General features: G+C 31.7%; 2 protein-coding genes across 3 annotated transcripts; one reads left to right on the top strand and one right to left on the bottom strand.

Annotated features, from left to right (window-relative positions):
• Nucleotides 1-7088: 7088 nt before the first annotated feature.
• Nucleotides 7089-12005, bottom strand: LOC134707045 (large ribosomal subunit protein bL32m-like). Of its 2 annotated transcripts, none has more exons than XM_063566527.1 (3): nt 11862-12005; nt 8209-8460; nt 7089-7325 (listed from the first exon to the last, which is right to left on the bottom strand). In XM_063566527.1, exons 1-3 carry the CDS (start codon nt 11947-11949, stop codon nt 7105-7107), a joined length of 561 nt encoding a protein of 186 aa, XP_063422597.1. In that variant the 5' UTR covers nt 11950-12005; the 3' UTR covers nt 7089-7104. The 2 variants fall into 2 exon arrangements, with proteins under 2 accessions (XP_063422597.1, XP_063422598.1); XM_063566528.1 differs by lacking the exon at nt 11862-12005 and adding an exon at nt 8764-8885.
• On the top strand, nt 11986-21079 carry LOC134707043 (proteasome subunit alpha type-2-like). The gene is made up of 7 exons (XM_063566526.1): nt 11986-12147; nt 14070-14146; nt 14508-14640; nt 15075-15197; nt 15586-15673; nt 18492-18565; nt 20852-21079. Exons 1-7 carry the CDS (start codon nt 12110-12112, stop codon nt 21024-21026), a joined length of 708 nt encoding a protein of 235 aa, XP_063422596.1. The 5' UTR covers nt 11986-12109; the 3' UTR covers nt 21027-21079.
• Nucleotides 21080-22473: the final 1394 nt, after the last annotated feature.

Raw genomic sequence — 22473 nt, 5'->3', positions numbered from 1 at the left:
AAGTTTGAAATCCTTAAGTTTAGATGTCTGATGATAGGGTAATTTATGCATAAAGAAAACTGAACACATGGTTTTACCTTTATTACATGTATATTTAGAGACTGTAAATTCAGAAATAAATGTGTGTAGTAATTATAATATATTTATTATTGACAATAACTGATAACTGGTAAAATTTGGAGATCTTATTAATTTAATTGCAAAAATGTCAAAAGGAAAATCAATACTGAAATTATGTATTTTAGTTTTTATTACTACATTTGTTTTATACTATGAACCTGACAATGTTCCATTTTTCACATTATTATATATTGAAAACATCACAATAATTTTCTAATTTACAGACAATTTATTCTGCTATTTTTATGTCTCAAAAAATGATTTTGAAATATAGAAAGGCGGAAATTTAAAATATCACAATAATAAATGAAAATACCTTGAATTTACAGTGAGAAATGTTTTAATATTACTATTTACAGTTTAATATCTTTAGGAGAGCAACAGAAAATGAACCAAGATTTTAAAATTGTCTGGGAAATTTCATTTTAAAGTTCCAGTAGAGACTAAAGTTGATTCAATTTTTTATTTGGATTAATCATTTAAAAAAAAAGTTAAGTATTTTACAGGAGTGATATTTCTGAAAGAAGCTATTAAGATGATTACTAGAAGTTTTGTTTTTTTAGATCTATAATTAAAAATAAGTAAGCAATATATCTCCTTGTTTGAAAAGAGTTAAAATGATGTCCTGTTACCCGAATATACGAAATTTGTGTGTCTGAAACTTTTTTTTATGAATAACTGTTAGTATTTTATGAATTCTAAAGTGCTGTGTTTTATGTGTTTAGTTTTTAGTTGCAGTTTTACTTTACATTTGTTTATTAATATATTTGTATATATGCCAACTTATAATTAACATGATTAAATACAAATATCTTGGTACATAATTTATTTGTATTCAATCAGTTATCACCATATAAACTTGTTTTGATTTACACACAAATGTACCTATATGTATGTATTAAGCATTTAATTTATTTTATGAATATGTTGCAATGCATTTATTTAACTTTTTCCTGAGTATTGAACAATAGATAGTTTTTGATTGTCAGGTGCGATTTGAATTGAAGTTATCTCCCTTTTGTCACCACACAATGTCAGCCAAGTTCATCTGATTATATTGACTTTTGTCGCCATTCCTTCAAATTCAGCCAATTTGACTGTTAAACTTAAGAAAAAGTTGTTTTGTCTGTACAATTTTGATTTTTTGAAAAGCTATAATCAGGGTTTCCGCTGGCGGTCGCCATTTTCGCAATTTGCGAAAAAATAATAATTGTGGCGATAAAAATTCGTCATTTGCGAAAGAATTTGGCGAAAGAAATATATAGAACGATTTATTTTCCTCCATCTTGTTTATTTACTTTTTTCGAGTTTCTCGGACTTTACCCGATCAGACAATACTCGGAATTCACCTTGACCTCATTAAGGTTTGGACAGAAAATCAATAATCAGCTGATTGCATTTTATAGCTATCGACAACAAAGGACTATATTAATAAAGGTGTTGATTGAATTGTTTGACAAAATGATATGGTTAAATGGCTTTTGCTAAATGTCACATACAGAATTTATTTACCACTTTGCGACGCACGTGTTTGAAGCAAACGTTTGACGTCTCCTCCGCTTTTAAAGATAGTTTAGAAAAGAAAGCTGTTGTTGTGACGAAAAATGTCAAAAAGCAAGGAAAATCTCGTATTTAAAACTTTAATTATCCTTTGACTTAAATATCGGTAACTGATAAGGAAGACGTTTTAAAGTCGTTTGAGTGACACACGTGTTTCAAGCCTAGTTATACGTCTCAACTTTTTTTTATTTATGATGGTCAAGAAGAGAAAACCGTCGTTATGAAGAAATCTTTCCAAAAGGTTGCCTCGAATGAGAGTAGCCCTTCAATGTAATGACTACACATGAAACGAGGGATCAATTTCATGTGATAAAAGCTTTTGTTCTGTTGTAAAAAAAACTTCTTAGTACAAAAGGGAACATCAGTATTTTTCTTTTAAAGAAACTTTCCCTACGAACTATACTGGTATTATATAATCAAAACATGTCCATTCATTTTGTTATATTCCAGGACGTATATCTTCCTTATTATTAAAACTATAGTGGCCCAATCAATTAGAAAAGTTGTTTAAAATACAATGAATAGGTTTCCCTTTTAAATTAAAAAAATCTGTTGTTTTAAAGTAAATTTTTAGTGTTAATTCATTAACATGTAAACTCTAAAATTAGTTTGAGAGCATAATCATAGACACAATGGGCAAAATCATCTTATTTAAGGGAAAGGGGTAGGGGGTAGAAAAAAATGTAAATTTTAAACGAAAAATTTAGTTATGTTATTTGGCGAAAAAAATAATAAAGTGGCGAAAAATATATTGTTTTGGCGAAAGAGGTGGCGAAAAAAATAATTGACCCAGGGGAAACCCTGGCTATAATTCATCAGATATATTAAGGAATTCTCCTCAGACTTGCTTGTATTGCATCTACCAATTCTGCTAAATAAAATAAATAAAAGGTTATACATGGTGCCTAAAGGAATTAACTAAAAAAATGTCTAAACCTATGTATTTCAAAGAATTCAAATTTGACGAAAGCCTTAAAGTGTTCATTCATTCTTTTTATAACTTGAATGGTGGATCTACTGTTGATTTGTTTTAATTTATGGTACATTATGTTGTGCTTTCAATTTTTACCTGATCCCTGATTTGTGTCCAGTTTATTATAAAAAGCTACATACTGCTACTTTTGATTATATATTTACATAGTTTATAAAATAATGTTATCCTGTACATGCTGTACATAAGGCCAGTACAAAACAGAAGTTTAATTTTGTGCGCTAGTAAACACTGTTTTAAAATTGTTAAGAAAGTTAACTCTCAGTCATTTGTAAGTATAAGGTCAAGTTCAATTGTGTAGATGACTTTTCCCTAAAAAACTTGTATGCCAAACCTAGGCATAACTACATGTCAGGTCCTCTGTTTGTGTAGCCTGTGAAATTTATTTCGTGAAAGCAAGACATAGAGATCCTATAGATTCTGTTGTTATTGTCAGTCTGTGGTTTAAGTTGGGTTTTTTTTAGACATCAACAACTTTATCAAACCTACATACAGCTTTATGATATTTGGACATAAAAAAACAAAATTTGAAGTTTATGACCAAAAAAATTTTTAAAATACAAATGTAATTATTTTCCTTTTTTCTGTATTTTACTGATAAATGGACTTAGTTTTTACACTGACAACAGTTATCATAGGCAAGACACAGTTTCACAAAAAAAATCTTTAAGAATTTTTAATCAAAGTTAATAAAATATCTATTTGTAAGGAGTATATTGAGATTAATTTAATATTGTGTTCTCTCCCTTATGAATTTTGCTTTCTGCAGAATGATATAGGCAGCCAAGTGTGTACCATTTATAAATTGTCACAAATTTTTTTTTCACAAATGAACATACTTAACTCTTTCTTCGACAAACCTTGTTCATCGATTGAAATTAAAACATATCTGTCCTATTATACATAAAAGATCCAGACATAGCTATTTATACAGGCACTAGTCTCAGAATAGACCACTTTCGAGTTCATCCGTCAACGGAAAAAACTCATCAATTAGACACGCCTTTGTGACGTCATTTACCAGAAAGAGGGGATTGCCTGTATCCCTGCACTATTTATGTTCATCAAGCCTCATAGTGATTGTCATTGTGGAGGATAAACTAGAAATAATGGTTGTTCTGTAGGTACTTAAACACAATTCCCTATTGACAGCAGTGCCGATTGTCAATTATGAGAATTTAATTTGCAGAATAAACTGTGCAGTATAGTATTATAATTTTCCAACCACTCGCTCAACATTAAAATGGAAGTGACGATGCCCCTAAAAGCATGAATGTTGTTCACTAAAACCAGAGTTTTTGACGGAAATGCATCGAACTCGAAAGTTGTCTATTGTTTTCCCCTAAATACCTTAATATAGTATAGTGTCATACAATAATGAATTACATGTACCAGGAATCAAATTGAAAATTATGGGTTTTTTTTATGAAGATATCTCCACTAAATTACCTTTATTTTGTTATGGACAGTTTTTTATTGTGAAAATGTGTGAAGTGGAAATGTATTAGTTGTGAAGTATGGGTGCTCATAATTAAATAGTGCATTGTTTAACTTTTTTTTCAATTGTTGAAGAGATATTTTATGTAGGCCTAATGACATATATTGATCTAGTCATTTAACCTGAATAAAATGTTAAAATTTTATTGTTGCTTTCTCCATCTGCCAAGATAATGAAAGGTGCATGTATTTTAGGTTATTACCAGACAGTTTGCCACATAAATAATTTCAATCAATGCATGCTAATGAAGTAATGCAATTTTGAAAAAAATGTGGTAAAGGGTAGATTTATGCGAGACCTACAAGACAGCACAACATAGAAACAACGGTGAACACACTGAAATGTCTTGACTTCTTTACTAACAATTGATATTATGTTACATAATATCAATGGTTAGTAAAGATGTTGATAGTCCTTAATATAAAGCTTTACTACAACAATGACATGATCCAAGAAAATGAGGTCGGGTCAGATAAACCAAATGAGAAATACATGTACATCTTACAATCATTCGTTATAATTGACCTATTGCTATTAGTTTCTAAGAAACAGACTTAACCAAGAAAACTTAACATTGACCAATGAATCACCAATAAGGTCAAGGTCAGATGCTACCTGCCAGACAGACATATACAGCTAACAATATTTCCATATCACTAAATATACTTGACCTATTGCATAAAGTATGAGAAAAAAATACCAAAAGTCAAAACCTTAACTATGACCACTGAACTATGAATATGGGGTCAGATAACAAACACCATTTTGACATGAACACCTTACAATCATTCTATACACCAAATATACAAGACCTATTACATACAGTGTAAGAATAACAGAATAAACAAAATAAACTATAACCACTTATCCATGAAAAGGAGGTCACATGACACCTGCCAGTTGGACATGTACACCTTACAATTCTTCCATACACCAAATATACTACACCTGTTACTTACCGGTATAGTATCTGAGATATGGACTTGACCACCAAAAATTAACCTTGTTCACTGATTCATGAAATGAGGTTGAGGTCAAGTGAAGTGTCGGACGGGCATGAGGATCTACACCTAGAAAGGTACCCGCAATCTAAGAGAGAAAATAAAATTACAAAAAATCTTGAAATTTTTTCTAGTAGTCACTGAACAATATAAATGAAGTCAAGGATGATGGACATGTGACAGATGGAAAGTTCTTAACATATGGCATCTATATACAATTAATGAAGCATCCAGGTTTTCCACCTTCTAAAATATAAATCTTTTAATAATTTAACTGTAGCCACAGGATCACTATCCCTATGTTCAGCTTTCAGCTACAAAAGTCGCAGGCTTGACAAAAAGACAATTATTTTTGTCTAAAGCTACACATAACACTTCATATCAATTCTATAAAGGTTTTATATTGATCAGTTAATAAATGGTTGAACCATAATAATAACCTATGATTTTGCATACCCCAGTATATTATCCTGAACTACAAAGGAGTAGGTCCGGTAAGGACCGATTTTGGCCTCAAATTTCAGTTTCATCTGACGAAAGATTTTGACCAATTTTTAAACACTTAAGTGTCTATTTCATTTGAATCAATTATTTTTTGTGAAAGATTTTAACTCATTTAGTCATTAAAAACGATCCGATTCAAGCTAAAATATAAAAAATCTACCAAATATGCGAAAAAATGTCACTTTTCAGATGGTTTTTGTCAAAAATGAAAGTGGCCGCATCCGTGTTCATCCTCAATCTTTATATATGTTATGTATAAATATCAAATACAACTTCCATTTCAATATTTTGGATGACATCGAATGCGGTCACTTTAGTTTTACACGAAAACCGTCTAAAATTTAAATAAAATGCTGGAATTGTGAAGATTTCAGTAATTTAGCATCTTAATGGTGCTAGTACATTTGTACTCAATATGTGTGCATTGTATTGTCAAAAACAGCCAATATGTATGTAGCAGAACCATTCTACTATCCAATAAATAACTAAAAGTTTACATTTTAACAATTTTGTAAAACGGTTATATTTTGGGGCCAAAAAGGGCTCTTACAAGACCTACTCCTTTGTATTGATTACACATTACTTAAGGTCAAACCTCTGATAACCATTAATCATGAGATCTAGGTCACACTATAGCTCTGAGATATATATATCAAAGTACTCAGTGAACTTGAGATTAAACCAGCAAATAAGTAAGCATTATCATTGAACCTTGAAATGATTCTTTTGACCTACATTTAGAACAGTTCAGTAAGTTGATTCCTTTATGTATACTGGTACTGTAGTAAATATGAATACAATTGAGAATGGCACTATGGAATGTGTCAAAGAGACAACAACCTGACCAAAGGACAGAAAAGAGCCAAAGGTCACCAATGGATCTTCAACACAGTGAGAAAATCTGTTTCCCATCATGCTAAGTTGACTTGTTTTTTGATTGATTGATTAATTGTAAGTTGCTTAACGTCCAGTGCTCTTGTTATCAGAGATTGGTATATATAAGGTTGATTTAATCCTCAAAACTATGTGCTTAAAAGAGAAGCAGCAACTACCCTGTTCATTTTTTTTTTATTAAGGCCAACAATGGTTTTAATCAAATGACCACTGAGGATTTTTTAAAACTTTTGGACATGAGCCTACCTGATGTAGGTTATTCTAGAACAATATGTTGTGATTACAATATCGTTTTTTATTTTGAACATAAAAAGGTCATTCAGAACTCTGAACGTAAATTAATCACAGCCAGAAGAAAGTAAATCATTTAGTCGATGTTTGGCAGAAAGTAAAATATGCAGATACTCTTAATGAATATGATTATTAAGGGACAGACATATAAAATATATATGGCAAGTATGAAGTATAGTGGAAATAAATCTCCAAGTCAGATAGGTAAATGCTTAAGTAAAACATAATAAAAATTTGATCTATTTTTAATTATTTGATGGTTTCACTTTTGTCAACAGAGCATCTGCAAACCACTTTGGTCTAGGTTTTTTCATTTCCACAATATGTTTTCCTTCGCATGTAGGTGTTTTATCTTCACCATCATAAACAAAGGTGACTTCTTTCTGATCAGGTGTATACTCCAAGGCCTCACCTAATTCTTTTTTCATCTCTTTTGTTTCTTCTCTAACTCTTTCATAACAAGTACCTGAAAATAAGCAACAGGAATTACAGGATATATATTATCCTTAACATACAGGATAAAATTTATAATTGATTATTCATTTCATCTCAGCAAGAGCATGTAGGGATTTTACATCCTACACCATATTGCTTCTTTTTTTTTATTACATTAACAGAGTTTGTCTGATATGCTGTTTGACTGTTGTGGAAAGTGGCACTATACTTGTTGTATCTCATAATTTTACTGCTATATATACATGTAGCATACTTCACTTCAAATTTTGTTCTTCTTCAAATTTTGGTCTGAATGTTTGTCAAACAGTCCATCAAAATTATTTGCTCTATTGATCATCATGATCATGTTGATGCAGTATTTTATGCCAAGGTTATTGAACAATAATCTTGCATCAATTTAAGGTGCGCCATAGTTTTCAAAATGTTTGTTTTCGGTCTTTTGTTTCTAATCTTCATGGCAGTGGCAATGCCATCTTGCAAAACTTCAACTTAATTAGATGCTAGATGTTTCAAGTAAGCTCACTCAGAAGACCTCACTGTAATTTTGAGATGAAAAACAGAAATAAAAGTGAAGCTATTTTGCTTTTTTAATTGTGTCATGAACAACATGAATGATAAAACATCTACTGTCGACTCATTTGACTGTGGATTCATTAGTATTCCATGTATTCATGGGATACCAATTTTCATGGATTTCTTTGTTACAGGTGAACTCAAAATTAAATGCTCAACGAATAACAAATTTCCTATAGTCTTGTATACAGAATTTTTCAAATCCACAAAATGAAATATCCATGAAATATGCAGGTTTTACTCAATCCACAAATAATGATACCCACAAAAATAAATATATCCAGAGGATTTCTCTTCTTGCGTTACCTTCATTAACTTACCACAAATTGTTTTCTTTTCATGCCAATGCCCACATTCAAGACACATAATTAAACTTTTCTTGATATCAATATATCTTTCCATTTGATGTTTACCAAACTGTCGTGTCATTCTACGTTCTCGAGATCGTCTAAATTTAGGTACTGCATAATCTATTGGAGAAAAAATTTGATCCAAAATAGACCTTTGCTGGGTGTTGGCATTGTCAAGTCTTTCATTTGTTGGAGGTGTATCTAGAGCTAAACCAAAATGTGCTGAAAGTAGAAATCATAAAAAGATACTGGCATGACTGGTCTAAATTTTAAAAATAGAACACAAAGGATCAAAATTATTTAGAAAATAGTGTATAAAACTAAATTAACAGCTGCACTATCATATGAGTTCATGATAGGCCCTCAACTTAATCATGTTTATCAACAAATAAGTTCAATAACTCCTCAATATTATATAAGAAAGGAGTAGACCCAGGAACCTTAATAAGTGGCCCTGTAATGATGTTATTTTTTAACTTCAATCCTTAAAATAAAACAACAAAGACAACAACACCCTCCATTTACCACATGGTAAGAGTTTATTCTGGTCGACATGTTTCGCCAACAAGCGTGGCGTCTTCAGAACAATATTATACATGAAATCAAACAGAGAAGTACAAATTTGGCGGTTGTGTGGTTCGCCAAACAATAGAGGTTGTCATGATGACGTTATAGATATAAATAGAAAGTGAAAGTAAAAGTAAAATAAGAATCTAGTATAGTCAAAAGAGAAAGTTAGTTAATAAAGTTATTGATGTGGTTAGCTGCTATTCTTGCACGTCTGTGTAGTGGTCCTCATAGAGGTTTCTAGTGGTAATATTGTAGAAATGATGGAAGTAGCTCATAAAAAGTCAGGTCATTTCGAAATTGGACAACACCCCACTGGCCATTCCATACCAATTCAACTGGCTTCGCTCCGAGGGAGGTACTGCTTCCATTGAGTTAGTAAAGGGTGAAGTGTATGATCGCCGCAATTTTGGGAATTGTAAATCTTGGTAGATATGTTCATAAAAAGTAACTTTGCTAATAAAATGTCTGTGGATCAAGCTTTTCTTTATAAATATGTTTTGTGGTTTATGGTTCCTTTTTTCTCTAAGTAAAATGCCTGGTATTCCGAATTATTTTGACTTTGTGTACTTATGTATGGTATTTTAACATTCAGTGTTAAATCCTTAAAGTAAATCTAATAGGTGCATTGCATGCACAATATGTTTAATATTTAAAAGTATAAAAGGAAAATAATAATGAAATTGTATATATCTCCTTCATATAACATGTTTAACATGTATAAATAAATACATTAGTCTAAAATAGGGATAGATTTACTTTTCCATCTGTTTAATAATTTTAGTATGTGGCCCCACCTCTGGCCAATTGAATTTTTATTGAAAAGTTAAAAATATAGTATATCATAAATATTTCAGCCAAAATATTTGTGGGCAAAGAGTGGTGTTACAAATCTAATGTCAGACTCTATTGGTAAAAATATGTTTTTTTAACTGAAACAATAGAACATTTCACATATGTTGTAATCAAATTTTCACATTATCACTTTAAAAATATTTTCAGATTTAAACATTAAATTTAAGGGCAAAAATTAAGATTATAAGTTAGTGAACCAACTCCTTTATAATTTTTTATAACAGATATAAACCAGTCATTAAAGTTTCATGAAACTGCTCAAAACACTTTTGATTTTTGTCTGAAAACTGAAAAGTAACCCCTATTTTATGAATAAAATCACATAACTCGAAAATTATAAAACTTAAGTTAGTAAATATCGAAAGGGAGCTTCTGTCAATAGACACATTAGTGTATAACATACATGTATAAACAATTCACCAAACTGCCAAAGTTTCATAAAAATGTGGTTATTTTAGCTGTGTAGGACTACGTGTAACAAACAGAAAGTTAATTATGTTCAGTCTGAATAAGGATTTTAAATTGGATGCCTGGTGCAGGGAGAATTCTAGCTAGGCTCTAGTCTATACATGATTTAGATCCTTTGCAAAAGCTGTAGGCGGTGTGCTGTAAGAAAATAATGAAAAGAAGAAATACCACAGATCTATAAACACGATAAAGCCTTTACGGTATGCTTTATACAGAAAACTGTGTCTCTGCATTTGTTTTAACAATCCAGAAAAAGCTCCAGAAAAGATATACCACAGATCTTATTCTATAAACACTATAAAGGTATGCTTTATACAGAAAACTGTGTCTCTGCATTTGTTTTAAAAAGCTCCTGTCACATGTATGGCATTTCTCATTTGTCAAGATGTAAAAATTTTGGAAAGTTGAGTAAGACCATGGTTGTTGTGATAACTTTCACGGTAAGGTTGTTGTAAAAATTATCAAATCTTCATGGTCGTGGAGGTCCATAACCAACTTTGAACATGTTTAAAATATTTGTAGTCATAGTAATTAGGAAGTAGTAAGATTGAGAATGGCGTAGAAGCATCATATTGGAAATGTGGTGCAATCGAGGAAACAATGAAAAACCTTTAATACTACAATTTCACTGAGACTATCCAGATTTCACTACGTCTTCATAATGCTTCTACTTCGTATTGATATGATTATACTTCGATGAGAAAGATAATAATACTACACACTAGTCGTCCTTACTGAGTCAGTACAATCTCACTACAATTCTACTTCGCCCTAGCTAGCCTATGACAATTGCACAATTTCATTCTTTTGATACATTTACATTCAGCACCACAACCTCTAAGTGTTATTTTTCCTCAAGGAAACTAGTGTATAATGGGAAAGTGAAGATAGACATGAAGAGCCTAGTGACAACGTCGTGGAAATTTAGTAGAGTAATGGTTCGTTCATAGTAGACTTCACTTGTACTAAGATTGTAATATAATTGCAGTCTGCACCAAAAACTTTTTCATCTACTAATCTGGAAACTAAATATCAAAACTTGTCCCTATATGACTACATGTATATAAAATTTTGATAATTCTCACAAACTACATTGTAGTCCAAATCGATATTTACTAGTCTTGGGCTTCAGACTCATGGCTAACGGTGCCGACTGTAATTGGGAAGGTCTTAGTTGAAGCGTTCAGAGATGTGCAAGTCATGGTAAGATCTTATAAGACATAGCAAGACCGTGACAAGATCGTTAATAGAATGTGTTACTTTCATAGCGGAATCAACATGATCAAAGCAGGATCATTGATAGTAAGGTCATTGCAAAAACGTGGAAACTGTAAAATATTCAAGCCAAATATACCAAGATCTCACCGCATTATTTTTTTCTTTTAATATATCATAATGGAAGCTTCATTGTCATATTTATGTGTTGCCACTGTTTGGGGGAGGGGGGGGCTTTAATCTTTTTATTTTCATTGTTGATTTTTCTGCTCTCTTTACTAAATCAGAACTTGTAGAAATGCATAAGAATTGAATATCTAAAATGAATTATAAAAGGTACACTGTATATTTTTGAAAGAAAATACAGCAAAATATTTATTTTTGTATGGCCGAAACGACCAAGGACGAATCAAACAAGGCCGAAACGTCCTCTTTCCTTGGTGAAGTTTTCTCTATGTCTTAGTTGTTATCAAAGGAGTTTTGCAAAGACCCATCTGGATTTTGTTTTAAATTCTTACTTTGGTTATTTATGTACGTTGCTGTTAGTTTTTGTAAATACAGCTCAAGTCTTTGGACTGAAAGATGAAGCCGTGATAGCAAGCTCATATTTACTTCTACTGGGTCTGAACGACGATAAGTTAATTAAAATTGAACCAGTATTTTCCTCTGAAGTCGAAAGAAGACTGCTGTTGATTGGTCAATTTTCTTAATTGGTCCAATCGACGTTTAGCTTTCATTTCTGCCGGTCTCCCAACAAAATACAGCAATGTCTGAGCGATACAGTTTTTCCCTCACAACTTTTAGGTATTGTGAGAATTATTGATACGAATATGTTTCCAAAAATGTCTGTCAAAAAGTGTATTGTTTACGTAGATGAATACAAATTCATGGGGTCTAATGTAATTCTTCAGTAAAACGAATGACAGTAATGTAATTCTTGTTGACTTCAGTTCTGCATTGTCATCGTCATGAAATCTGTACATCATACATTATGTTCTTAAGGATTATGCACCTTTTTGTCGCTTTAATACTACACTTATAAGTTTTGGACATTTTATATATAATCCACAGCCTTTCCCCTTGTAGTCTTAACATTTGACAATTCACATGATTCAGTACTTGATACTGAAAGAGTATTATTGCCATGAATGGGGTCTTGTTTGGTGGAGTGTGGGAGCATGGGGTCTGATTCCCGATCCTGCTTCTGGTTGCCGGAATAGCGCATGTAATTTCCCATGCCACGCTGAAATTTGTTTACCGTTTTCATGCTTAAATATTTGACTTTCATGTGTTACGCTTTAATAGAAAAAAATCTGCCAATCCCGCATCAAGCTTATACCTCAATGAGACCCACATGAATCAGCATGATTTGTCAATATTGAATGATTCCATTGCATGCGCTAGTTAAATCACAGTCCATTCACAAATCATGTTCACACCTTTTTAACTGGTTTTGTGTTGAGTGAATTTTTAAACGTGTTGAACACTATATTAATGTTAACAAGTTTAATGTAGGGAAAAATTATTTTATTAACTATTATTGAAGAAAAGAATTGTTTTTTGAAAGAGATCATACAGATAAAGGCAAGGTTTTTTCATCTAAGATTTGGAACATAACATGGAATACCAATATCACTACACATACATTTCATGCATTTATTTAACAACTCCCCAATCTCCATTAAAGAAAATTGAAAGTTCATTTTAGTGTTTAAAAATATTTAGTTTGTAGTTTCCAGGGGCGGATCCAGCCATTTTAAAAGGGGGGGGGGTGTCCAACTTTATGTCTTCATTCAAATGCATTGATCGTCCAAAAAAGGGGGGGGTTCCAACCCCCGGAACTCTCCCCCTAGATCTGCCACTGGTTTCTGACAAGATAACTAAAATAATTGTGCAACTATATATATATATAGCTAGAACAGATATGATAAACTGGAACTGCACACTCAGTTATAAATTAAAAGATATGAAAAAATATAGCTCTGTATAGATAGTAAAAATCAAACATTGAAATGCTGCAAGTGAACAAGCACTTCTCCCTGTCAGTTTCAAAAAGAGATGTCTGATTCTGAGGTAGTGTACATGTGAGCTCTGTATCATAAGACCTGAATAAATATGGGAAGGCTGTACTAAACATTATTGGAATATATACAAATGATATTTTGGTTGGCAAAGTTCAAATGATTATTATATACTAAACATGCTAAGGTACAGACAAACCTGCGCATCTGTGAAAAAATTCAGGCATAGCATGCCCTTGATAAACGAATTTTAAATATGTTTTATGTTTTAGAAAAATTAAAAAAACTGCACACTGTATAACGAATTTATCCAGATTTTGTTATATAACTACTTATTATATTCAAATTCAATTTTAGAACAATTTAAACCAAATATACTTTAATATTTAATATAAAACTGTGAAAAAAAAAATAATAGGACTTTTTACCGGTACATGTAGCAACTCAAAAAATCTTTTATTTATTATTAGGTCAATAGTGTGAAGGAGATAATTCCAATTGAGGTAATAAAAAAATGGACTGAAATTTATTAGGACAATATCAACAAATCAAATTGGGAGAAATTACTCTAAATCAGGAGTAATTGAGTGACTTCAAATTGATTATTGATCATGTTGAAATATATAACCTTGGTTCAGTGTGTGATATAATATTAATTTTCTTCAAACAATATTTATATTTTTTGTAATACACATTTATTTACAGTCCCTCAGGGAAACTGGTACAGATAGAATATGCATTGGCAGCTGTTGCAGCCGGAGCACCATCTGTAGGCATTAAAGGTAAGTGTCATATTTTTCATACAAAAGTGATTATTTATCATGAAAATAAATTCATTGGAAGGGAATTGTTTTCTTTATTCCTGGTATGACAATGTAGCTCTATTTATAAATCAAGAGTGTAACTTCTTTTCGTTACTTTCCATGAACAGTGATTGTAATAATAGCAAAGCTTACTTTCAACGCTATCATACAAAATAATTTGAAGAAAAATCCATAAGTGAGGAACTCATCACTGTTCATTCAGAAGTCAAGTGACGACCATGTGTGTTAAAGTATTATTTACAATGTACATCACAGATGTTTTTATGATATATTCACTAAATGTATAATATGTTAAAATAATTTATGAATATTATTTTAGCAACAAATGGAGTGGTGTTAGCTACAGAGAAGAAGCAGAAATCCATATTATATGATGAAAACAGTATTCACAAAATAGAAATGATAACTAGAAATGTAGGCATGGTATACAGTGGGATGGGACCTGATTTCAGGTTTGTAGAGACATGCATCCTTATTCCATACACATTAAACTGTATGAAATATAAACCAGAAATTAACAAAAATGATGAAAAAGTGCAGTTTCCCATTTTTCCTAGACTGGTAGCAGTTATTAATAAGGTGGTGGAATAGGGTTTATTCTGGTATAAGTCATTATTAATGGTCATAAATAGAAGTGAGAGAATCAGTTCCTCTAATGTAGATACTCTAGTATTCATAAAATGTCCACACAAAAAAAGACTGCAAAAAAAATGATTAGAAAAAAGATTTATATTATGTTTTAACTTTATACATTGTATTTAATAACCCATTTCAGCAAATTTAAAACAACTTTGGTCATGATTTAATGAATGATGAATCTATACAGATTTTTAATGGTCAAATTGAAAATTCTACAAACCTTTTAATGTGTATTTTGTATTTTCAGGGTCTTATTAAAAGCAGCTAGGAAGTTGGCTCAGCAGTATCAATTGGCTTATCAAGAACAAATACCCACAGCACAGATTGTACATAAAATAGCTAATGTCATGCAGGAATATACACAATCAGGGTATTCATAGATATACATATATTTTAAATTATAGTATATACTCCATGATCTGATACTTAAATGTATCTGTTTTTCTGTTTTGGGCAGGGAAGTCCAAGATGGCTTTCATGCAATCAAAATCATTATATGGTTAGCTGGAATGTTTATGTTTATTTCAAAATTGAATGCTTCTCTTTGTAAATTTATTGCAGTGTTAAAGTGTTTTTTGCTAGGATCATGTAAAACACAATTCCTATCAAGTTTTTGTTTAATTTACCTGTGCACATAATAATAATAATAATAATTTATTGTGGAAGCTCTTGTCATCGTGAATTAGTGGAGAGCTAAATAAATATGCTACATTTCTTTGTATACTTTAAAGTGAAATCATTCATGTATATATTTTCAGTGGAGTGCGACCATTTGGTGTTTCTCTTTTACTTGCTGGTTGGGATGAAGATGAGGAAAGACCATACCTTTATCAGTGTGATCCATCAGTAAGTCACCCACAGCTTTTCTAATAGGTCCTCTTTTATTGTACCTTAGGCAATCAGCAATCAATAAATGTTTTATAGGAGGAATATTGTTTACATGTTGTAAAATTTTGACAAAAAATACGATTTGGATATTTAAACCTGAGTTAATGCAAAAACTTTGAATCAATTGTAAATTATCATTTAAAAAATGCAATCAAATACTAATAGACTAAGAAAAAAGCCTTCATACTAATCTGGATCATTTGATGGATATATAGTTATAAAAATGATAGGTGAATAAGGCCACGGTTTTTTGTCGAGCCTGCAACTTTTGTTGCAGAAAGCTCGACATAGGGATAGTGATCTGGCGGCGGTGGCGTGTTAGCTCACTTCTAAAAAGCTTTATATTTTAAAAGGAAGAAGACCTGGATGCTTCATACTTTGTATATAGATGCCTCATGTTACGAACTTTCCGTCAGTCACATGTCCAATGTCCTTGACCTCATTTTCATGGTTCAGTGACTACTTGGAAAAAAAGTTAAGATTTTTTGTAATGTTAAATTCTCTCTTATTATAAGTAATTGCATAACCATATTTGGTATGTGCGTACCTTGCAAGGTCCTCATGCCTGTCAGACAGTTTTCATTTGACCTCGACCTCATTTCATGGATCAGTGAACAAGGTTAAGTTTTTCGTGGTCAAGTCCATATCTCAGATACTATAAGCAATAGGTCTAGTATATTCGATGTATTGAAGGACTGTAAGATGTACATGTCCAACTGGCAGGTGTCATCTGACCTTGACCTCATTTTCATGGTTCAGTGGTTATAGTTAAGTTTTTGTGTTTTGGTCTGTTTTTCTCATACTATATGCAATAGGTCTACTATAATTGGTGTATGGAATGATTGTAAGGTGTACATGTCTAGCTGACAGGTGTCATCTGACTTTGACCTCATTTTCATGGTAACATCAGTGGTCAAAGTTAAGTTTTTTAGTTTTAGTCTATTTTTCTAATACTTTATGCATTAGGTCAACTATATTTGGTGTATGGAAATATTTCATGATCTATATGTCGGTTACACAGGTTTCATTTGACCTTGACCTCATTTTCACAGTCCATTGCTAAGTTTTAAGTGTTTGTGTTTTGGTCTGTTTTTCTTTATTTATAAGCAATAAGTCAACTATATTTGTTGTATTGAAGAATAGTTAGCTGTTCATGTCTGCCTGGCATGGTTCATCTGACCTTGTCCTCATTTTCATGGTTCATTGATCAATGTTTCATTTTCTTGGTTAATGTTGAGTTTTTGTGACAGTTGTAATAAAGCTTTATATTTAGGTCTATCAAGATAGTATCAAGGATTAGTAAAGAAGGCGAGACATTTCAGTGTGTGCACTCTTGTTTATTTGTTGGTTTACGGATCCGCCGACCCGATTTTGCTGATATTCAGAATAAAAATAAAATTGACTTTTCATGCTTTTTTATTCGCACCAACCCTTATAAATGCATTATCCCTGAAAAATAATTAAAATTTTCTTTTATTATGAAATGAAATGCATTAATCATTAACAAAGTTGATAACACTTTCTGTTGTGAAAAATAAAACTTCCAATTTACGTTTCTAAAAATAGACAAATCAATTATAACTGACCTTGAAATGTCTTTTGCGCAAATAATTTTGCGGAACAAAACCTGTGTTTAAAACCAATTACAAAATAAGTTTGTTTCCTTTATTTGTCATCAGTCCGTAAGATGCATCATCTCAGAGAAATAGACTTGTCCAAAGGTGGACAGGTGGAATACATCAATTAAAGTACTGAATATTAACAAATCATTTGAAATTTTCTTGTTTCATAGATAACAAAAATATTGATCATTGGGATAAAAACCGGATTGCATGACAACTGATTAACCCGATATTGTCGTTTTTCCAGTGGACGAGTCTATTACGTTTTTCAATTTTTGTACGACGTTTTTATATTTTTTTCTTTATCAGTTTTTGTGCTTAAAGATCATTATTCACCAAGTTTTCTGGAATTGATTGAGAGCTATGCGAATCTGTTTTTCTTGTTTGTGAAATGACGATTAAATTTCGTCTTTGTCCATGCAACCCCCCTTTTTTACAGGAAATTATTAAAAGATGTCATGCGATGTTCATGATCACTGATCAATAATATTTCATCGAACTTAATGTTAAGAAATGATGACAAAACAGCATATAAGACAAACATTTTGTTAGTAAGGTGAAATATATATTTATTTTGCATATTTTTTCTGTTTTGAAAGATATTTTTTTTCATCTTTTTTTTCTCCGACCGACCGACATTTTTATGCGAAAAATCCATAAACCAACAAATTAAAAAAACGTGGCCTAAGAATTTAAAATGAAACCATTCAGTAGTATGAACTAACTATTTGTTAAAGTCATGGAAAAGTAAACGAAAGGACTACATGGCAAAGACTTTTCCTAGAGGTAATAACAGGAGTTGGTGAAACATTCATTGGCGGATCCAGGGGGGCAGGGGTTTCGGGGTTGGAACCACCCTTTTTTTCGGCTGAACAATGCATTTAAATGGGGACATATAGCTGGAACCCCCCTTTTTAAAATGGCTGGATCCGCCCCTGAACATTTTATTAAAATTTTGGGATTTGTTATGTTTTCATAGGTCTCTCATTTTTCTTAGTATTCCAAATTCAAGATACTCAAATGGAAATGTGTGTCATATGTCTTTCTTTTCAAAAACCTTATGTATTCAATACAAATAATTTACCAAATCAATTGATTTCATCAATATTGCTATTAAGCAATGTTCATGTGTATTTATAATAATATTATTTCAGGGAGCTTATTTTGCCTGGAAAGCAACTGCAATGGGAAAGAATTTTGTAAACGGGAAAACTTTCTTAGAAAAAAGGTAACATACTGTTTTATAAGTTTGACGATCAAGGTCTTTTGGACATGGGCTATAACCTTGATTGTTTCAGTATTGGATTCTGCTACATGTTGCTGATGTACCATCAAAAAAATCTTCATTTTTAAAGTTGAGTAGTAGGAATGCAGTAAAATGTTTTTTTCCTTATTATTTGTCATTTTTTTAGTGTTTCTAAATATGTTATTAAAGTTATATAGTGATCATTAGCTATCCTTGATAATACACAATGACATCTATACTATTAAACGAGAAGACTTCATTTTGGGTGTCGCTTCTCTTCTTTCCACAATAAATTAATCATCATTCCTCTGTGTCCTATGGGTACAGTGCATAATCGCATTTGTCATCCATTCATATGATTATTCAGATTGAGTGATTTTGGGTGAAGAACGAGAAAAAAGACGTCCGGATATGTTTCCGTCATTGGGCGAAAATTTAAGTCAGATTAGACTTCCGGTTTGTGTTTTTCTGTATACTTTAAACATACATTAATACTACGAATACAGTGTATTTTCAGCCTCTATCTTTCAATAGACGAAATTTAAATCAGATTAGACCTCCGGTTTGCGTTTTTTTTCTTTTTACTTTGAAAAAATACATATACTAAGTACTACGAATAAAGTGTATTTTCTTTCTGATATCATTTTCACTGAAGTTTAATCCACGGCAGTCACAAGGTTTATTTAATAGAGAGGGTCGGAATAATATATCAATGACCGCTGTGGATCAATTATTAAACTGAGAATTGACTGTAAAAAGAAAATACACTTTTGGGACGTCTAGACAGGTGTTTTTAAGATAGAAATTTTAGGATTACCATTTCGGGATCCGGGATATCTTTTTCGAATTTCGGGAAGACGAGATATTTAATTTGTATAATTAATTTAGAACCTCGGGATTTCATGTTTTTAAGTCCGGGATATTGGGATCAGGGCCCCTCCGCAGTGCCAGATCCAGAAATTTCATATGCAGGGGCCCGCTCCGGTCATGCTTCAGTGATTCCTTATGCAAGCAACCAATTATTTTCCAGAAAAATGGGGGGGGGGGGGGGGTGGGTAAATCCGCCTCTGTCCCGACCCCCCCTTTTATGAATGTTTATAATATACAGAAAAGCTCTAAAATTATTCATGTGTCATTAAAATTAATAGAGAACAAACAAAAAAAAGGATTCTTTTGTGGAAAGAGCCGGGCTAGAAAAACAATTATCCTGCCCCAAATTACCTATGACTTTTGATACCTTTTCTGAAATTCTCAAGTCACTAAATGTTTTACTGAAAAAAAAGAAGATGTGGTATGAATGCCAAGGAGACAGCTCTCCACAAGAGACCAAAAGGACACCGAAATTAATATTTAATGGTCACCTTACGGCCTTCAACAATAGGCAAAAGCCGATACTGCATAGTCTGATATAAAAGGCCCCGAAATGACAAATGTAAAACTAACAGCCTTATTTATGTACATAAAATGAACGAAAAACAAATATCACTGAACCACTGAATTACAGGCTCCTGACTGGAATGTTCATAATACATGTACACTAAATGTATGTTCATAATGTAATTAATAGAAAACAAAAAATGGGAATTTTGGAAATAAAGGAGGAGGGTTAAAAAAAAATTCCTGTCCCCAAGTGACTTTTGATACTTTTCCTGAAATTCTCAAGTCATTAAATCTTTTACAAAATTCTTCCTACAATACTTTACATCTTTTCAAATACGTTCTGAATGCCTGCAATTTCGCGGGTGTGTTCTAGTATTTCTAATGCAGAGAGTTGGTTGTAGCAGAAATGAAACAGAAATTGGTTTATCAATGTGTTGGTGTTCATAGAAAGCAAGTTGCCCTTGAAAAGCAATTGTAGCACTAGAATGTGAATAGTAAAATGAAAAATTCTGATGGCGAGAAATGTTAAAAATGTTCCAAATACAATTCTATGTTGCAATCTTCTTTAACCATTTGAATGCAACCTTTTTTTAGTCATACTATAAGACTTTCAATTTGATGGAGATATACCTGTTCCAGACAGCATACTGTAAAAAGACTGTAAAAGGGGGAATTTTAACTATTGTGTTGTGTTTTTTTTTTTACAATTAATAAAGAAAACCCATTGCTTAATTTTTTTTGTATGAAATTTCCAAAATAAACCTAACTGTCAGATAGGTTTAGCACAAGAAATTATGAAAAAGTATTGTCATGAACAGGTTTGGCACATGATAATGTACTTTTTAATAAAAAAATTCTTACTAAGTATAACCTTGCTTGTATTTACAGATACAGTGATAATTTAGAACTTGAAGATGCAATCCACACAGCTATTTTGACTTTGAAGGAAAGTTTTGAAGGACAAATGACTGAGGATAATATTGAAATAGGAATCTGTAATAAAGATGGATTTAGACGTTTGAACCCACCAGAGGTCAAAGACTATTTAGCATCAGTTCAATAACAACATTGTTCATCTCATTATTGTTTGATAGATAAAATAAAAGTGCTACAGTTTGTTATGTTTTCTTATATACGGCTGTTCATTGAAAATAAAATGCAAACAGTACCAGGCCTTTGAAATTATTATTAAAGATTATCAGAAGTTACTTCAATTTATAGGGTTCCAATGCTTTTCAGTTATGATCTGAAGGAGAGAAGTATTATTATAGAAATATTACAATGTAACGATTATAATGACTGTCGGCAGGATGTTACAAATCTATAGTTAAATAAAAATAATACATAAGAGTATAAAAGAAAATGTTGTAATATTATCTGGCTAGGCACAAAGAGATTGCGTTGCTCTTAAACTTTATATTATTTTGTTGTCAAGTTCATATAATTTGAACCCCTTTATTAAACTTGAAAAGCCTATTTTGGTACACTGTTTACCTATCTATATGTTGTAGCACACTTGAGTCATTTCACTAATCCTCATAAACCTTTAAGCAGTCTCAGGTTCATGAATAATGGTACTTCTGCTTTTCAACTAACCTGGCCCTTTCGGCTTTTGTTCTCACTTGGCATCCAAGCGTCATCTTTTGAATTTTGCATAGATTAAAAAGAACATAGGGATAAAATACAAGTTTTGTCTTATCTTAAAAACTGCTATAGATAGGAAAATCTTCAAAGGGCATGTTAAGAAGTTCAGGTCTACCAACTGTTCATTCTTATAAAAATTGTCAGATGACTTATGGGAGTTTGGATGTTGCACCTTCACTGGCTTCAGGTTAAACATTGCTCTATATAGATATTTAGGTCACCCTAGTCAAAAGTTCAGGTAGCAGGAGCAATTAAATGACTAACAGATGGGTAGCTTTTTCTCTCCCATCATTTCATATACATTGTCAGCAGACATGGTTTTTTTTGCATGTACTTGCTGTAAAAATGTTTTACTTCTAGTACAAATCTATTAAGATCTCAACTTATGCTCTCTCATTTTATATAACACTGGACATTTCTTCTCACCATTTTGAAATTTCATTGATAAGGGCAAGAACATTTTCTCATTAAATTTATTTGAGCATGTTTTATTATAGGAACAGATAACCATGACCGACTGCTGTAAAATCAATAGGGCCTTGTTCTTTAGAAATTGGAATTTTCAAGATAAGTTTGGACAACCTGTGATTCAAAAATGATCTAAAATCAAATTTTGTCTCAATTTCAGGTTATCAGTGGCTAATCATTCATCCAGTGGCCTAAAAATCGTATTTTTCATCAATTTATAAATGCAAGCTTGATAAATAGAAGGACAAAAATTCAAACCATAACACCTGAAAACTAAACTTGCCAATTACTTTTGTAACCTTGACCTAATGACATCAGCTTCAATATGGATATATTGAGATCTCATTGTGCATTTTCTATTCAATTTTGGTGAAAGTTGGACCAATACAACATATGGA

The sequence above is a fragment of the Mytilus trossulus genome, chromosome 2 (assembly GCF_036588685.1).
Source record: "Mytilus trossulus isolate FHL-02 chromosome 2, PNRI_Mtr1.1.1.hap1, whole genome shotgun sequence".
In the NCBI taxonomy this organism is placed as follows: Eukaryota; Metazoa; Mollusca; class Bivalvia; order Mytilida; family Mytilidae; genus Mytilus; species Mytilus trossulus.
Note: the sequence above shows the minus strand (reverse complement) of the source record. Positions and strands in the feature narration are given on the sequence as shown.

What these genes read in the sequence shown, in the direction of transcription:
- LOC134707045 (XM_063566527.1), bottom strand. Translation starts at nt 11,949, where the DNA reads ATGAGCTTGCTATCACGGCTTCATCTTTCAGTCCAAAGACTTGAGCTG. An exon ending in AACGTACATAAATAACCAAA is followed by an intron (nt 8,461 to 11,861) that starts GTAAGAATTTAA and finishes TTCTACTTTCAG; the next exon opens with CACATTTTGGTTTAGCTCTA. An exon ending in TGAAAAGAAAACAATTTGTG is followed by an intron (nt 7,326 to 8,208) that starts GTAAGTTAATGA and finishes GCTTATTTTCAG; the next exon opens with GTACTTGTTATGAAAGAGTT.
- LOC134707043 (XM_063566526.1), top strand. Translation starts at nt 12,110, where the DNA reads ATGTCTGAGCGATACAGTTTTTCCCTCACAACTTTTAG. An exon ending in TTTTCCCTCACAACTTTTAG is followed by an intron (nt 12,148 to 14,069) that starts GTATTGTGAGAA and finishes ATTTATTTACAG; the next exon opens with TCCCTCAGGGAAACTGGTAC. An exon ending in CAGGAATATACACAATCAGG is followed by an intron (nt 15,198 to 15,585) that starts GTATTCATAGAT and finishes ATATATTTTCAG; the next exon opens with TGGAGTGCGACCATTTGGTG.